We start from the raw sequence: 18,859 nt of genomic DNA on the forward strand, positions 1-18,859 counted from the left end.
CTGCCAGTGGCCGTGATTCCCACCGCGAAGTCCGCACGCATCGCCATCGTTGCTTCTTCACCTGCTCGCTTCCCCCTCAGCTGGTATTCCCCCGTCAACGCTCGCCGGAAGTGTTGCCGACGGCGAGCCGGCAACAGAGAGTTGGAATTCAGAAAACACAGAATGGCTGCTACTGTCAAGAACGTCTGGTGTTCGAAATGTAGCGGATGAAAATTAACCGAACACACACAGGCAAAAAAAAAAGAACGCACGGCATTGCTGATTCCCCCAGATCTTGGAGCTTAACAAAAGATCGATTTTGCATTCGCAAGTTGAGCCATTTCACATGAGATTAGCCTTTTGGCTTACATGTATCATCATCTCAACACCTCAAATCCCTAGCCCAAAAAAAAACAAAAAACAAGAGCAAATAATGCATTACCACTAGCTAGCATTACAACAGCTAGAGCTAGATCTAGATGGAACCCCAAATGGAGAAGAAGAAGAACACAAAAAAATATCCCCTAATTCCCACCAAACAGCAGGTGCTAAAAAAATTTGAGCTGCAGGAGAAAATGCGGCGAAATCCCCGTCCTACCCTCCACCAACCCATTCGGAGGTGGAGTTAGGCCTCCCTATTTACACGCACCCACGCAGGGGTAGGTCAGTAAAATGCCAGCAGCGGAAGCAATTGGCGCTGCGGATTTACCGTTTTACCCTGGGGCAAATTACAAGTATGCCCTCGATGGGTAAAAAGATTTTACCGCGAGCAAGGAGAAAACGGGGAGAGGAGGGGATGGGGGATTCTAGTAGGCGAGGACGCCGTCGTCGTCGTCGTCGGAGTGGTGGTCGGCGGCGGAGGCGATGTGGAGGAGGAGGTGGCGGAAGTCGGCGACGGTGCAGGGGATGCGGAGGGCTCCCGGGTGGCCGTAGCCGTACTCCTGGGCGGCACGGCGGAGCAGCGCCGCGAACGCCGGCTGGCCGAGAAGGTCCGTCCGCACCGCGTAGCGCTCCACGGGCCCGCCCTCCTCGCCGACGCACACCGGCACGTGCCCCTCCGGCACCCGCGCGCCGCAGCCCAGCCGCCTCGCGCCGGCGCAGGACGCCGACGACGCGGACATCTTCGGCGCCGCCACCGCCCCCTCCGGCCGGAGGGGCTGGTACCCGGCGGCGGCGGCGGCGCAGGCGTCGGCCGCGGCCACGCGGGAGAGGCGCCTGAGGAGACGCTTCATGGTCGCTATCGCGCTGCCTTTGCTTCGCTTCCGCCTGCAACGCCGTAGACCCTGGAGAGCCTTGGCAATGGCCAGAGGGAGGCGGAGGTAGAGTACAGTTGGAGAGGACGCAAGGTGTTTGTACTGGGGTGGTGGCCATGGCTCCTTATATAACGGAAGAGACGGGAGTTAGTATCAGTTGCCTAATCTTTTCTCGATTTATTTTTTTTCTCCAGGGCATTAGCGAATTTTTTTTGTCCGGCATGGATCGCGTTGACGTTTAGATTGAAAAAATTTTTGGGCGTCAAATGTTTGACCGGATGTCGGAAGAGGTTTTTAGACACGAATGAAAAAACGAATTTCACGGCTAGCCTAGAAACCGCGAGATAATCTTTTGAGCATAATTAATCCGTCATTAACACATGCTGGTTACTGTAGCACTTATGGCTAATTATGGACTAATTAGGGTCAAAAGATTCGTCTCAAGATTTCTTTCGTAACTGTGCAATTAGTTTTTTTTCATCTATGTTTAATGCTTTATTTAGGTGTTCAAAGATTCGATATGATGTTTTTAGAAAAAAAATTGGGAACTACACAAGGCCTAATATATTTTGTGCAGCTGATTTGGTAGTTTGGGTACGCATCCCAGTTTTACCGACGGTGCTGTCATTTTTGTTGACTTTATTTCTCTCGATTGCACTAATAATACCCATTTATCAAGCAGTTAAATCCGGAGTATAGTAGAGTAAAATGTACAATTGGTATATATACCTGTTCGCATGGTCATATATTCTTTGATTATACAGCTGTATCTCAGAACTTATTAAACATTGTCATATAAATCTTGAATTATCACGGGCTATGTCTTTGATGTGATCGGCGTTAAAGTGCCATGCCATATCAGCACCATATAGATCGTGGAGAGATCGTAATGATTTGAAACATAGATGATATATATACTTTAACAAAACATAGGTGATATATATATGCATTTTTAGATTATACAAAATAAGCTTAATTCATGGGGTCATATCAAACCCATTGAGATTTCAAAACCCTAACGCCATGGATGAAGAGAGAAAATTATACCGACGGATACAAACGCGAGGGACGATGAGCGTGTAAGCGTAGCGAAAGCGGCGGAAGGGGAACATCGCTAGGGTGGAGGTACAAGTGCGCGTACCGTACGTGTACGCGGAGGGTACCGTACAGGCGCGGCAACAAGCCGGTGGGGTGGGCCCGGCCCGGGGGGCTTCACTGCAGCGACCGGTTTTTCTCCGGCCGGGCCCAGACCGGACCGACCGGGTCGGGTCGGGACCGCTTCTTTTTCGCGTCACTCCGTGAGACCGTGCCAGTCCGGCCGCTTCCGTAGCGCCGGTCGTACGGTGCGCGAATCGGTGGGGGGGACGCTGGTCACGTGGGCCCCACCTACTGACCTGGCACATGGAGGAGAGAGAGAGAGAGAGAGAGGCCACCGGTTTGAGCGCTAGCCTTCTCCTTTTGGTCGGATATACCCACGACCAGCCATGAGTGTGGACTTTGTTCAAATTTTCTTGACAGTATGAACATGTGACATAAAGAAAAAATAGAAGAACTAATCGATCTAATTGTAGTGCTTGTTTAGTTGGCAGGATTTTCAAATCAGAGAATAAAAAAATACAGAAATTAATATTGTAGGGGTGCGTGTGCAAAACAATAGGCGTGAAATTTGAAAGATAGATTTTTGAGCTCAACAAGCGAATGGAGAGAATGTTTTTTCTTTTACAATTTTGTAGGGTTTGTACTGGATTTCTATAGATTTTTGGATTTTGGATTTTGTCCCGTTACATCTTCATGTTCAGCTGTGTTTTCCGAGTTGGTAGTGTATCTGTAAGTAGAGATTGGGATGTACATATTTTTCTACTTCCTCCTCTCCACAATAAATTCATTTTTTTTACTTAAACTTGATAGATGAATTTATTTAGGAACAAAATGAATATTATTTTGCAACAAAAAATGTGTTATCTGGATGCAGTTGAGCACACTATTGCATGCTGCGCCAGCAGCTACACAAAGTCTGAAAAAAAAATCTGTTCATTGCGGACGTGTGTGGAAGAATCATGATGCATGCTGTATGAATGGAGGTCACTGTGTACGTACTGCACGCGTGAAAACAGCCTAGTACCAGTGTAACACATCATCACACGCGTGCGAAGGACATGCCCAATTAACCAAAGCAAACCTAACTATACGTATCGACAGCATATTCTCTAGCTAACCCCTCTCTCATAAAATTTTTTCATTCGTCAATCCTTCGTTTCAAAATGAAGTTATTTCTCGACATATATTATCTCGGTGTCCTTTAAATTTGTTCACCCACATTTTCTTCTTAATTAACCAATCATAAATTTTCATCCAATTATTTTCACTTACTTTCTTAATTTCGCTCTAAAAACTATTATATTTTGCGACGGAGGCAGCTAGCCTCGATCTGTTCAAACAATATGTGTGTGCCTACGTGGTGCTTAGCTAGTTAGCTTGTGATATCCTATTTCGCAGTAGCGTACGTTTGCACATACATCGCATGCACGAGTACTTTTACGAGATATCCATGAAAAGGCATGTTCCTCGGTCGATAGAAACATTTATAGTGCAAAGTTGGTCGAGGGATATATAGCCATGCACGCAGAAAATGTCATCAGCGTATCAAACAGTCGTGCGATCGATCGATTGGGTGATCAGCACGTTTTGGAGGCCGTTTTTTTTCCACAAGTAGCCAAGCATTGTGTTTGGAAGGCTCACTAGATTCGACGACCCGTCCTCCTGCCCTATCGTCACACTTAATTTGGACTACAGATGTCGTGCATGAACAGAAGATTAATTGCTGATTGCCATGTGCTCGATTGATCCAAGAGACTAAGAACAAATAAACAAGATCTCGCATTGCCATGTGACAATATGAGACAACTATTATGTCAATATTCTTTTTAGCTAAAGATTAAAAATATATAATTTTTGTGGTAATTATTTTCTCTCTTCCATATTGTAAGACTTTTAATTTTGTCTAGACACATATACAAAATATATACATGATATACGTACTAGTAAATATAGAGAAACCCAGATTGTGTAAATGACATAATTAATTTTAAAAATCTATTTTCAAATGGTGAGAGAATGAACTCATATAAGAACTTATCTAAAAAATACTATTTGGTAGTTCGAAAAAATTACGTAAAATGTAAAGAAAAGCTAAGAAAGATAGTTTAAAAAGGCAGACTATCTTTCTCGATCTCTCTTTCTGTCTCTTGTGATAAGTGAGAACGGCACGGGACGCATGATTTTCCATGGTTTTGACTATGATTCGGCGGCGGCAGGTACGTAGGCACTAGGCACGATCGATCGACGTCGTACGGCCGTCTCATCTCATGGCACGTTTTCTTCTTCGACTCCCTACATGTTTTGCGACGGCTTTGGTTAGGTTTGGCAGAGAGCTGATTAATTGACGACGTAACAAGTACACATGCCATGCCCCTTAATTTCCATGCAATTGTGACGAGGAAATTAACTAATTGGCAACACATATGTATGGATATATGGCACGAGCACATGGCGTGCCGTGAGAGTTGGGGTTGATCGATCGATCGTCGATGACAAATCTGGCGTCGTCGATGAGATTCAGCAACAGTAGTGCCAACTCGATCCCCATATATCCATCCATCGTCGTTGCGCACACACGCAACTGTCCACAGTGCAGCTGCAGCAGCTATCTCTCTCGATTGCCCAGCTGTCGGATGACTTCGTTTTAGAGATTAAGCTAGCAACGCAACACGCACGATGTAATTAAGCAGCTAATTAAACATGCATGCCATGCGCTGCAAGCAGAATATAAATGACACTTTTGAGTGTTTGGAAACTATAACACACATTTGGTCTGTCATTTAATTAATTCGCTCGTGGCAATAAAGGCGGCCGGCTGTGGTGTCAACACATGAAAACGTGTATCCATCGATCGACCGAAGAACATTATGCATGTGTTGAATGGATTTCCAGTGGACCAGATAAAGTTAGTATTTCATTCCCAAAATATAATTATTATTAGTTTTTAATTTTATATTAAAATATAATCATTCTATTTACCTCAGCAATAACTTCTCATTTGATTTTTTTCTCATTTTATTATCATTTATCCATCAATTAATTTTTATGCTACTTGGTTGTTTACCTACAATTTGTATCTTACACCAATCTAACTTTTGTATAATTTTATCTTCCGCATATATCATCCTTTTATCATATGACTTATAGTGATGTTGCTCTTTTATAATATTTTTAAAAAATACATAATACCTTATAGTCTCTCTGTCCCACGTCATTGACTTTATTATACATGTTTGACTATTCGTGTTATTTACTTTTTAAAAATATGTAAAGATACATAAAAGTATATTTAACCATAAATAAAATGATATAAAAATAATTAATAATTATGTAATTATTTGAATAAGACAAATAGACAAACATATATAAAAAGTCAACAGCATCAAACAGGGAATATTACTCTAGTAAGAGTAGCTATAAACGTATTTTAAGGAGATAAGAGAGAAGAGGGAAATTTGTAACTGCAATATGGACTTCAAGACACAATGTATATATGACATATATGTATATGACATATAGAACAGAGTGATATATATTTTGTAGGTAATTATTACATAAATTGACTATAAATAATTTAGAGTCAGTCGGCTATTTTTTTTTGAACTCGTTGGAAGAGGACTCGACACTGTGACGCATAGATGATGACTTTTCGCGCGCTTGCTAAAGTCCGAGCATCATGTGGCGCCGCATAACATGTCAGGTAGGCTATCTAGGTACCTGTTCCTGCAGTTGACCAGTTGACCTCATCGAACACCATTGACGGACAATATTCGTCCGTACTCATTCAGGCTCTGTAAAAAAATCTACAACCCCCCCCCCCCCCCCCCGACCCCGCCAAAATGTAAGCATATATATAATATTTGAATGAGACTACAAGTAACATTCGATCATATACTTTTTTCTAAATTATTTTTATTTTATACCTACTTGACATCTTACTCATATCCATTTCATCTATCAACACATATAGTAGTTTTTATCTCAATATAAGCCGGCTGAATGCTGAGACGAAAGAGAGATATGAGGAGAGAATAGAAGCGGTATATAAGTTTATAGTCAGCTGTAGTACAAAAACCAAAGAGACTCTGTGAGAGAAATACATGAACTTTGTATTAATTATAAACAGCTAACTACTGTATACGGGCTGAGAGAAGGCTACAAGAAAAATATAGCTAACTTACTGGCCATATTTATTACGCCCTGTTTAGTTCCCAAAATATTTTCCAAAAATATCACATCAAATTTTTTAGACACCTAAATAGAGCACACATTAAAACTAATTACACGGTTATAGTAAAATCGTGAGACAAAATGTTTTGAGCCTAATTAGTACGTGATTAGCCATAAGTGCTACCGTAACCTACATGTGCTAATGACATATTAATTAGACTCAAAAGATTCGTCTCGCGGTTTCCTAGCGAAATCTGTAATCTATTCTATAATTAGATTACGTTTAATACTTCCAATGTATGTCCGTATATCTGATGTGATGTTTTTTAAAGGGTTAATTAGATACATGCCATTATAATTTTGCCAGTTTTGAAATATGACATTACAATTCGACTAATTATATATGCCATTATAATTTTAGAACTATTTCAGATATGCCATTTTTGGACCAAATTACTATTTGCACATGCCAACGTCACAGTAAACAATATATGGACAATATAGTTCAAAAAATACACCCAAAAGGTATGGAGTGGCATATATCTAATGGTTCTGAAATTATAATGACATTTTTACAATTAGTCGAATTGTAATGGTATATTTTAAAACTTGCAAATTTATAATGATATGGATCTAATTAACTTTTTTTTAAAAAAATACAAACTGAACGCTCTTAGTAGTATAGTAGTAAAGTCACCCAGAAACAGTAGAGATCACGATGAGAAGCACGAGAGTAGTGTCATGTGTCACCCAGAGCATAGTCGTGCTCCCATGTCCGTACGCACAGACGCCAGAGTTTTTAACCGCGCCAACAACCCCTATTGCTACCGGGCCCTCCGTTGTCCGCTCGACCCGGTGGGCCCTGCCCCTTGCCGGCCTCCAAACAGCAAGTGACTATGCCAGGTGGGTCCACATGCCACTCCCCCGACCGTCGGTCCGTGCGTGCCATCAATCCCCCTGCTCTCTACACGCAGTTCAGAGCAATTTCGTTCTGGAAATTTTGAAATGTAATTGGAATTTGACTCTACAGCAAGGTTTGAATGCCAGAGGAAAGAGCAGCCATGGCCCAGGGGTGATGGTTTTGTTTTTTCACGCGGTATATTTAAAAATGAAAATAACTTATAAATAAAAAATATATTTTGTCTAATATGTATAACTATAAAAGAAAATGTGATGACAGTACTTTGAAATGGCGGCACAGTTACCTACCCTAGTCCGTGGATCGTTTCGTAGGCTTGTGGAATTTTGAGGAGGCCGTCACGGGCGCAGATAGGGAAGAAAGAAAAAGAAGGGAGAGAGAAAAGAGAGTAATCGCTTGAATCTAACCACGATGTGTGTCGTCCGTCCATGATGGCGTCCACGTGTTGTGCCGCTTGGGAGAGACGGTTGTTCGCACGGCTTCTGAACCTGACGAATCGATCCAAGTGATGAGAGGAGCGGGGGACTCTCGTTGCTGCAGAAAGCGGCGCGGCTGCCGATGCGGCCGCGGTCCACCGGGCGGCGTTTGAGGTTCGATGCGTCCAAGATTTCGTCGACAAGCCGCTCGGATACGGCACGTACTCGAGCGCTGCCAAGACCAACCCTACTACTCCTAGTGTTTCTGTACTGTCACTTTTGGCCAATGCAACTGCTGCGCCCAAGTACGTGTACGGTGCTCGTACGTACGGGGTGTTGTGCCATGGCTAAAAGAACATTTTTAGCCAATAGAAAATCATAAAACCTAAAATATCTTTCATATTTTAAAACTTTAATACAATTACTTCGTACTAGTAAATTTTTAAATATAAGGGATATACATCTCACTCTACCTAACTCCCGTATAATAATTACTTAAAAATATTTTTTCCATAGAAACAAATAGGGTTAAAAATAAAGTTTTTTTTTTTGAGACGGACGAGTACATACAGAGCCGCTAGCATCTGGTCACACTGCCAAATCAAGTGGCGCAGTACAGCAAGATAATTAACCGTACAACTGATAACAAGAAATCAAGTGTGCGATTGCAGGTGGAGCACCACTTACTAGAATCTGGTGCTAACTAAGCGCGGAGGAGTTCCTTTACCGTCACCGAAACGACGGCAGGTCCCGCTGCAGCTGCAGCTGCACGACACGGCCATCAACAATTGGGAGGCAAAGTGTTTCCCTTTTGCAAGAAAATCTGTATCGAATCCGGCGTGGCCGTGAGTGGGGTGGGGGGGCGGACCACCGTGCAATAACCAAAGCAAAGGGTAGCCGACCAGCCGTACCCGGCCCTGTACGTAACGTACCAACCATCTCGCCCTCTTCAACGCGTCCACACAACTTGGTGTGATGCTGTCTGCTATGGACAATTTCCGTTAGCTCCGGTGAAAAACGAATACTGATATAAACATATTATTTTTCTGAATGCATAAATGAATATAGCATGATTGTTTCTGGTGGATATAGATACGGATATTCGGGTACTGTTATGGTATAAATATGCATAGAACACATATTATATCTCTTCTCTTCTTCTTAGCTATAATTTCTAACCAACTTTCATGATTTTCAACGGTACTTTACTTTACAACCATTATGCATGCTATTAGCATTACTTAAAGTTAAAATGGCTATCCAAATTAGTCATGTATTATATTAAATTAGTTAATTATACGTGGATAACAATTATCTCTTTTTAGCAATTTGAACAATTTTCATGTTCCGAGAAATATTTGTCTGTCTATGCCTGATCCTATTTGATCCTTATTCGTGTTCGGAAAATAATTCATATTTGTTGTTGCATCTGAATTATTTGTATCCATTTTTGTATTTGTCTAAAAATAAAAACAAATACAATATGGGTATTATCCATCCGTATTCATTATGTCCTCATCACTAGCGTCTGGTGAAAAATAGTGATACAATAGACGTAGAATATACCATAATAAATACATCATTGCTATTTAAAATTGTTCCAAATTCATTATATTTATATATCGTCTGGTGCAAAGATAATGTTACAATAGTACTGTTATCCCTTCAATCATATCATATTTAAATTTTTTCTCATTTCTTCTCATATAACTTTTGTTTGGTGATATCGACTTATTTAATAAGAGGAATTTAAGTTATTTTTTCATGGTAAACTAATTTATTTTTTGTGCACTAGAAATGTATAAGTATAGTGGGACGAAGACAGCAGACTACACTTGGTCTTAAAAGTTGTATTAATTGCTACGGACGAGACTACAGTCGAACCCCAAAACCCTTTGATAGAGAGAGTGTGTTCCACGACGAAACCAAACCATTCAATCTGTAATAAGCTCAGCCGTAGTTTCTTCGAAACAAAAACGTAGTAAGCTCTACTTATTTTAAAAAGAGAGAATTAACGCTCGGGAATAACAAAAATATAGTAGTAGTATTAACCTATAACATGGGCGGGTCCGTTTCCTCTGTATTACTGCAGAGGGACACTGTTCATGTGAGTGCAACAGTGATCTAATACCAAGAACAGTGTAAAAAACACTGTGGCAACAATACTTTCAAATATTGTTCATCACTGTAACAAAATGATATAGCGATAAGTCTAATCCATCTATTTTGATCCAACGTCACATGATATATAAAATTCACGTCAATGTTACTCTCTGCCAACATGGGCGCACGCGTACACCGAGCTGGGCGCGCGGGCGGGCGGATCACCGTCGTGCCGTGCAACCGAGCGAGTGCGCGACACATTGATGACGCCGTGTAGACGTGGATAGCAGTGTACAGCAGCACAGGTGCGGAGCCTTCATTTCCACGCGGCCGGCGCCGGTGCCAGCCATCCTTCATGTCTCCCGCGCGCGGTGCCACCCTCCACTTGCTTGGCTTTTAAAAGGTCAAACGGCGTATATTTATAAATAAAAAATAAATTATAAATAAAATTTTTATATGCGTATCCTCGTATCTAAAAAGTCATAGTTAAAAATAAATTTCATGAAAACCTTAAAATAAACTTTTAATTTAATGTTGAGAAATTTAAATTATTTTGTAAATATAAACATAAATGAAAAAATAGGTTGCACGATTTTCTCGTCAAAATTGGCTGAACAATCTCAATATATTGGTCACTTTCTCTGCTGCACACTAGGGATTTTCGGATAACATACTTAAATTGTTTAAGATTGACATATATTTCTAGCTAACACATCAAAGATATAACCAACAAAATCGAAGCCACACTTTAGTATAAATTGCTACACTTTTATCAGTAAATAACATCCAGAAACTTTATTATGATAAAAGAATCTTGAGTGATACAAAATAAATTAACGTATAATTCCGTTAAACCTGTCTAGTACTGAACCAATCAGCTCCTGACGTCGGTCGGCTCCGCGAGGTTGCCGCGGATTACCGCGGCTGCTATGCACGGCAGGAACGAGCGAGCGTACCGTCCCGTACTTACCACGCGGCGCGGCATGGCTTCATAGCAGCAGGCCGGCCACATGCACCTGACCTGTCAATACGCTCTAGCTACTCGTAAACAACAAGGCAGCAGCAGCAGGAGAGAAGAAAGCAGCCGAGACACCTCCCTGTACGGGGCGACCTGAGCCGTCCAGCTTTCACATGTCCGAAATAATATCACTTTTCAGTTTTTTATATAATATTTTAATTTTTTATCTTATTTAAATTTTTTTTACAATTAATATTTTTATTCTTACTATATGATGAATAGTATTTTATACGTGACTAATTTTTTTAATTTTTTATATAATTTTTTTAGTAAGACGAATAATCAAAAGTTATATACAGAAAAAACGAAAAATAAAATTATTATAAGACGGAGTTAGGGGTTGTTTAAATAGGGCTAAACTTTTTAGCCACATGTCACATCGATTGTTTGGATACTAATTTGAAGTATTAAATATAGACTAATAAAAAAACTAATTTTATAATTGAGAGCTAATCCGCAAGACGAATTTTTTGAGCCTAATTAATCTATAATTAGCAAATGTTTACTGTAGCATCACATAGGCTAATCATGGATTAATTAGGCTCATTAGATTTGTCTCGCAAATTAGTCCAAGATTATGCATGGATTTTATTTACAGACTACGTTTACTATTTATAATAAATATTCAAACATTTAATGTGACTAGGGACTAAAGTTTAACCCTTAAAAACAAACCCCTCCCTCAGTGCTACCTATCTATTGTACTAGAAGCACCCAAAAAAACCGGACAAACTCCACATAGGCCCCATGCCGTACAGTCCGGAATCACGGGGCTGAAAGCCTGCAAAACACCGTGCTGATGCACACTGCCTTTCCGTTTCATGTCTGCTTGTGACGACCAGATTATTCAGGTACATCCAGATTAGGTTAGTCCATAATTGAATTCGATTTCTTGTCCTAAACTCTGTCTTTCCTGATGCTACTCTCTCCCCTTGCCTCTGGAAGTTGTATAAACAAATTAACCGAATTCCGACGAAACATGCAACTTTATAGTAGTCTAATGCAACTTGTTAGTCCTGTCCAGGTTAAGCTAATCACAGCTAGTACTAGTTTGATTAACTTCGAGATCTTTTTTAGCTCAGTATTATAATTTTCCTACACGTCGACATCACCGCGGTTGCAGTACTAACATTTCGATGCTCTTCCCGTCTTTTTTTAAGTTATACTTATAAACCAACACTAAAACTTAATTAATTTTCTAGATCACTAAGAGCATATATTAAGTTTTACGCATAAATTTCCTTTTAATTGTTAACCAGTTTCGCTTATACTTATTAGAACCAAAATGAGGAGGCTTCCCTAGCTGCCTTGTGGTTGTTGGCAATCCATCGAGTCATCGAGGTGTGTGTGCCTCTCCACATCACTTTTATCAGGTTCTAGAAAATTCCGATGACTCGGTACTACTCCAGTACGGACTATCGTCTTAACCAAACCTGATCGAATTAAACCCCGGTCTTCTCACGCAACATATATACGCCCGTGCATGCTGCAATTCTTTTCCCTTCTCTGACTAGACATTTAGGTGGTGTTTGGGACAAGATCCTTATCTTATCGAATTTTTGGACGTATATTTTTAATAGTAAACGTAAACTATTAATAAAATCCATCTATAATCTTGAACTAATTTACGAGACGAATCTATTGATACATACGGATTACCACTCATTAATGAAATTAGTTTTTTTATTAATCTATGTTTAACACTTCAAATTAGTGTCCAAACTTCCGATGTGACATGGAACTAAAAAGTTTAGCCCCATCTAAACAATCCCTTAGACAGCAATGAGTACAATTATTGGCCTTGACACACAGCATTCTGTCACGGTCAAGACAGCACTAATTAATGGCAACTATGATCGTATACTCGAACTCTTGCTTAATTAGCATAGTACATCCCGTTGCTTATTTACTCGGATAATTCGGAGACGGGAGTAATGGCTAGCTATGACTAAGCACCTGATGATATCGATCAGTACTTATGCAGCCCAGGTAATTATAAACTAATCAAACCTTTATCTATTATGAAACACAGTAATATATATATATATATATATATATATATATATATATATATATATATATATATATATATATATATATAACAAACACATTAGTTAATGGCAAGAGCGGAACTGGACTCTTTCGTCATGTTCATCCGGCCCGATAAAATTTAACAAAATATGGTTCTATTAGTATATCATGGTTACATTGTTTAATAGAGCTGATCCTGAAATACTATCGGCTAGCTTGGTTACTCATTGATTAATGAATAAATCTAAATAATATTAGAAAATCTTATATTATAAGATGGAGACGAGTATAACCGATTGAGTGATGGACGGGTGGATTTGGGGTAAAGTAATCACGGCAAATCACGAAAAACTACATAAAATTTCTGTCAAATCTAGACTAGTATAATTAAAAAAATTGCTAAGGTAACTGTACGGCAAGCGACGGAGAAGATGGAAACGGCGCAGCGCAGGATCTGTCGTCGTCGGGCACCGGTCAAGCATCTCTTTCGGGTTCGTCGTAACGCACTCGGACAAGAGGAGTGCGTTTGACTCGGACGACGACGACGGCTCTGGATTTTTGCTTCCCACGGCAAGCTCTATAGTTAGCAGGCCAGTGACGACAAGGACAGACACATATGCAGTCATCCATGTCATCTACAAATGCGTATATATCTATATCTCTATCATGTATGTACGTACGAGTATGTACGTATAAGTCCATGATATGATGGAGCAACGTGGCACAATGCTAGCGCGACATCTAGCTAGCGAACCCGATCGATCTCGCAGTGCAAACGAATGAGAGATCAGCATCAGATGACAAAGCTTAGCTTAGCTGGTAGTACTACAATGGTACGGAGGACACCACAAAGCAAGGCACGACACATGCTTGCTGCAGAGGGCTGAATCAAGTCACGTCAGATGACTCTATCTTTCCAGCTTGGAGACCACGTCGAGCTCCATCCATGGCGTGCCGGTTCGGCTAGCTGTGGCCGGGAAGCATGCATTGTCCCAAGCCGGCCGCCGGCGATGGACGGCGGCAACCGGCAACCGCGTAACGATACACATTAATCATTAATTCGTTAATTATTGGCTGATACATATAGCTTGACTCGCAATCACGCGTGCTATAGCTAAATACACAGGAGTAGCTTCATGCCATGAAAGTCTAAAAGTCTGAAAGCGAGCTTGTCTGAACACGACGACGTCTAGTTCTACTACTAAACTCCCGATATATAATTCAGCCTAGCTTGCACGCCAATCAAACGATCGACGACGCAATGCAAACTGAACTCGATCTAACGCGGCTGCGCACAGTGTTGTTGCTGATCAGGCATGCACATGGCCCAGCTTGCTCCTCTATCTTTCTATCATGTTTTTTTCTTCTTGTCTCAAAAGAAAGCTAGCTCGAGCTCCTTAATTATACAATTTCTTCAGAATTCAGAGCATATATGTATGTACAGGAAAATTCTTCTTCCGTTTATTGTTTTCTCTAGCTAGCTGTACATGTGTTGTGTTCCATGATTAGTAGTAGTGATAACTACTTTGTTTGCAGTTGAGATTCTCAGGAATTTGGAATGGCCATAGCTGTGGACGCCGCCCATGGTCAAGCTAGAACTAATTAATTAACTGAGAGGAGTGGAGGTGAGGTGATTAAACAAGTGCCATGTCACTGTACTATATACATGAGAAATAATGTGGAATGTGCTCAGGTATCTCAAGCTACTACGGCTAGCATTAAAAATATATTTGGTGTGATTAATAATTCCAGTTAAGCCACACACGCGCATTTGGTTCATACTAGTTCGTCACTAGCTGTCAGCTGACAAGCTCAAACAGAAGTCCAAGCAAGGCCGTTGGTTGTTGGAGAATTTGTGGTTTTGTTTCGGGTGAATTACTTTCAGAGGCTGCTCATAGATATTTAGTAGTACTTGCTTACCTCGTATTTGCGTGCACGCATTGCTAAACGGTGTATTTTCTACGAAAATATTTTATAGTAAAATTGCTTTAAAATTTAATATTAAATCATTTTTTCTAATTTTTTAATTAATAATTAAATAATCATGTACTAATTTATTAACATGTTTTCTGCACCGGTTAACAACGCACCTCCCGAGCACAACCCTGACCCCTAGTACCGTGTATACCTGTAATTACAGTTTAGGTTGCTGAAATGTATGGGAAAAAACTTAGGCCCAAGCCCATTCAACTAAGATATGAGCATATGGCCTGTTTTATTTGGGCCCTAGCTAATTCTCCCTGTTTGTCATTATCAGGTAATGATAAAACATAACAACAAAAGCAGTTAGGCATCCAAGCAGCAGTTCCTACTCGATCTTGCACGACTTATAAAAAACACATATGTGTGCAAAAAAAAAATGCTTAACACCTGATAGATTTTTGCTGGTTTCCGTACGAAGTCGATCAAAGTCGTCGGCTTTTACTAGAGTGGTTTTTACTTTTTACTCCAAAACGAAAAGGAAAACCCTGATAATATTATCCTTTTTGCAGGATCGGGAGATATCTCTACTAGGATGATCGTGAGCTTGCAAAAAGCAAGGAAAAATCTTTCCAATTGTTCCCCCAATTTGTGTTGTGAGTAGGAATGGCAATCAATAAATACTCATCGGGTATTGCAATCCCATAGCCATACCCACTAGTAAAATTTTGTACCATTAAAATACCCATACCCGTCACGGGTAAGAAAATTTCCCCACACCCATACCCGCTTGGGTAAACCTTACCTGTCAGGTCATCCATATACCCGCAAAAATTTAAAACAATCTAAATATCACGGTTTCCATATAGTATATTGCATAGATGCTAGATACTTAGGACATCACACATTCATATAGTGTGGTGGAAAATGTATGGATGGTTTAAATACCTATGGTTTTGGTTAATTAGGTTAGGCTAATTTGATATTAGGCCATGATATGCATTTAAACTTGCGGGTATTTATTACCCATGGGTAAACGGGTACGAGGATAATAAGAACGTTTCCATACCCGCGTACCCGTCAAGTGAAAATATTTACCCAATTACTTACCCACGGGTAATATAGTTAGCTCATACTCATACCCTAATAGAGCAAATACCCCTCGGATCTCAGGTCGCGGGTCCCCATTGCCATCTCTAGTTGTGAGTGTTTTCAAGTAGTTCAGTTACCTCGCGAATTCCTTTGGCGTGCCCTGGGTGTACATTCTTCTGGCAGAACAACATCAAGGAAAAACCTATCAGCCTCGCAGTTCCGTTTTTACTTATACTTATAAACTTAAATTTAAATTTTAACCTTAAATTTGGAGTTTGTTTTTGTGTTTTTATAGTTTATTTTTCACCGATTGTTTTTTTCTTTTCTAGGAGAAATGAATAAACGCTGGAGGAAATAAAATTCTTCATTGCTATTATATTTATTGATTAGATTGACATTACTATTATGATTCAGTTTTGATATTTGAAAATAGTAAGAAAGTACGTTTTCTATAACAGCATGACCAATAAAAAACAATAGTTGAAATAAAATTTAGCCAGAAATTCAACATCCCGGAATTTGGCACAATTTTAATTAAAAGCTCCTCGGTCTCGGCTGGTGCGTCGAAGGGGTTGTAAAATGTCCAGCATTACATTTAGGAGGTCCATTAAACTTTTGCAATACTAAAGGGGACAAATTAGACTTTATCATTTATCCAAATATATGGTTACTAAAATCCATCGAGAAAATTAACCCGGGCCCAAGTAACTACGATATCTATTTGGGCCTAAAGCTAGTTTACCGGGTTTGTAGTTATAGAACAAAACAACAAAATCAATTGCAGAACATCCAATTAAGCATAACCTAAGTTTCAAAAAAAAAAAAGCATAACCTTGAAACCACTTATAAGCTCATAGAACTCTTAACAACATTCCTCGATGAAAGTCATGCCACCTTTCTTTTATTTAAAAGCCATTTTTACAAAAACACGCTATAAACCAAGAACCACTTTGAATGAGTTGATACTCTCTCTCCGTTTTAGCTCATAAGATTTGTTTGGTCAGGTGGATAACATATACACCAGTTTAGATAAATCTAGAAAAAACCAAATATCTTCCAACCTAAAATAAAATTAATATATAATAAATGTGGGGATATATTCAAGAAGTTGGTGTGCACCTCCATGATAAGACACTTATATTATTATTAAATTTTCTCTCCAAGAAGTAATGTCATGTCACCATGGAAAAAGATGAGATTAAGGCTTTGTTTAGTTTCCAAATTTTTTTCCAAAAACATCACATCAAATTTTTGGACACCTAAATAAATCATTAAACATAGATGAACCAAAAAACTAATTGCACAGTTATGAAAGAAATCTTGAGACGAATCTTTTAAGCCTAATTAGTCCATAATTAGTCATAAGTGCTACAGTAACCAACATGTGCTAATGACGGATTAATTAGGCTCAAAAGATTCGTCTCGCGTTTTCTAGGCTAGCCGTGAAATTCGTTTTTCCATTTGTATCCGAAAACTCCTTCCGACATCCGGTCAAACGTTCGATGTGATGTTTTTGCCAAAAAATTTTGGCAACTAAACACCACCTAAGAGAAAGTCACTAGGCTCGCGTTCGGCGTGGACCGATAAGTTAACTTATCCTCGGCACAAAAACGTAGTAATAGATTAGTACATAATTAATTAATTATTAATTATTAAAAAATATAAAATAGATTAATATGATTTTTTAAAACAACTTTCCTATAGAAATTTTTTTAAAAAATACACTATTTAACCGTTCGAGAAACGTACATGCGAAAAACGAGGGAAGATAAGTTAGGCCTGCCGAATGCGGCCTAGGTCACCCTTCAACAAATTCGGAAAAAGAAAAGCCAGGCAGGCATATTGCAGCCAGTTAAAAAGTTTGACCACTGACGAAGGTTCAGATAGATACAAGAAAAGCCTGTTTTTACTGACCACACCACTTCGATCGATTATCGCTACATCTCTTCTAAGAGCAGGTACAACAGTGCTATAAATCAGTTATAAATATATTTTAAATAGATAAAAAGAGAGAGAAAAGGAGTAGACAACTAATTTGTAACCAGCTGTACACGGACTTCAAGACAAAATATATGTATGACATGTGGGACCATGTATTGATGTTTTGTAAGTAACTATTGTATGCATTGGATATTAGATTGGATATAGATGAATTGGAACCAGTAGTTGGCTATACTATTGAACTTGCAGTTTGTGCCCAGATAACAAAAACTAAGCACAATTGGCCAAAGGTATTCTAGCTACTTGATTAATTAATTAGATTAATCATCTTTGCTGCAACCAGCTGTACTAAATTCCAGTCGTACAAGCATGCAAACTGAAAAGGCACACGAAATCCTTGGTTTAATTTGATTCAACAAAGATATCCTACCTCCGTCCCTAAATGTTTGACGTCGCTCATGACTTTTTTATATACGTTTATCTGTTTGTCTAATTCAAAAATATTTGTCAAATATGTACATATGTAAAGCTATATATATACATAAAAGTATATTTAACATCAAATGGAATATATAAAAATAATTAATAATTATGTAATTTTTTTAATAAGATGAATAGTCAAACATATATAAAAAGGTTAATGGTGTCAAAAAATGGAGGGATTAGTTTTTTTTTCAAGAAATTTTACGAGATTTAATTTGTGAATTGTGGATTTTATTCACCAGTGCAGGTCCGAGTCAAAATTGGCACGCATCCAGTCCTGTGGAAAAGAAATGCACAATCCACTATCATGCGGTTTCTAGAAACGCGGTGAAATGGACGGATCGGGTGGCTAATTAACACGAGACGATTATTATTCACCTCGTTGGAAAATCAAGCTTGCAGAATAAGAGTGACATCATCCTAGTTATTTTGAAGC

The 18,859-nt window shown here is 39.4% G+C and overlaps 1 protein-coding gene across 1 annotated transcript; it reads right to left on the reverse strand.

The window, feature by feature from the left end:
• Positions 1-227: 227 nt before the first annotated feature.
• On the reverse strand, positions 228-1,309 carry LOC121054763 (auxin-responsive protein SAUR71-like). Its single transcript, XM_040525387.1, has one exon. The coding sequence runs from the start codon at positions 1,209-1,211 to the stop codon at positions 786-788; it is 426 nt and encodes a 141-aa protein (XP_040381321.1). The 5' UTR covers positions 1,212-1,309; the 3' UTR covers positions 228-785.
• Positions 1,310-18,859: the final 17,550 nt, after the last annotated feature.

The sequence above is a fragment of the Oryza brachyantha genome, chromosome 6 (genome assembly GCF_000231095.2).
Source record: "Oryza brachyantha chromosome 6, ObraRS2, whole genome shotgun sequence".
Classification (NCBI taxonomy): domain Eukaryota; kingdom Viridiplantae; phylum Streptophyta; class Magnoliopsida; order Poales; family Poaceae; genus Oryza; species Oryza brachyantha.

What these genes read in the sequence shown, in the direction of transcription:
- LOC121054763 (XM_040525387.1), bottom strand. Translation starts at nt 1,211, where the DNA reads ATGAAGCGTCTCCTCAGGCGCCTCTCCCGCGTGGCCGCGGCCGACGCC.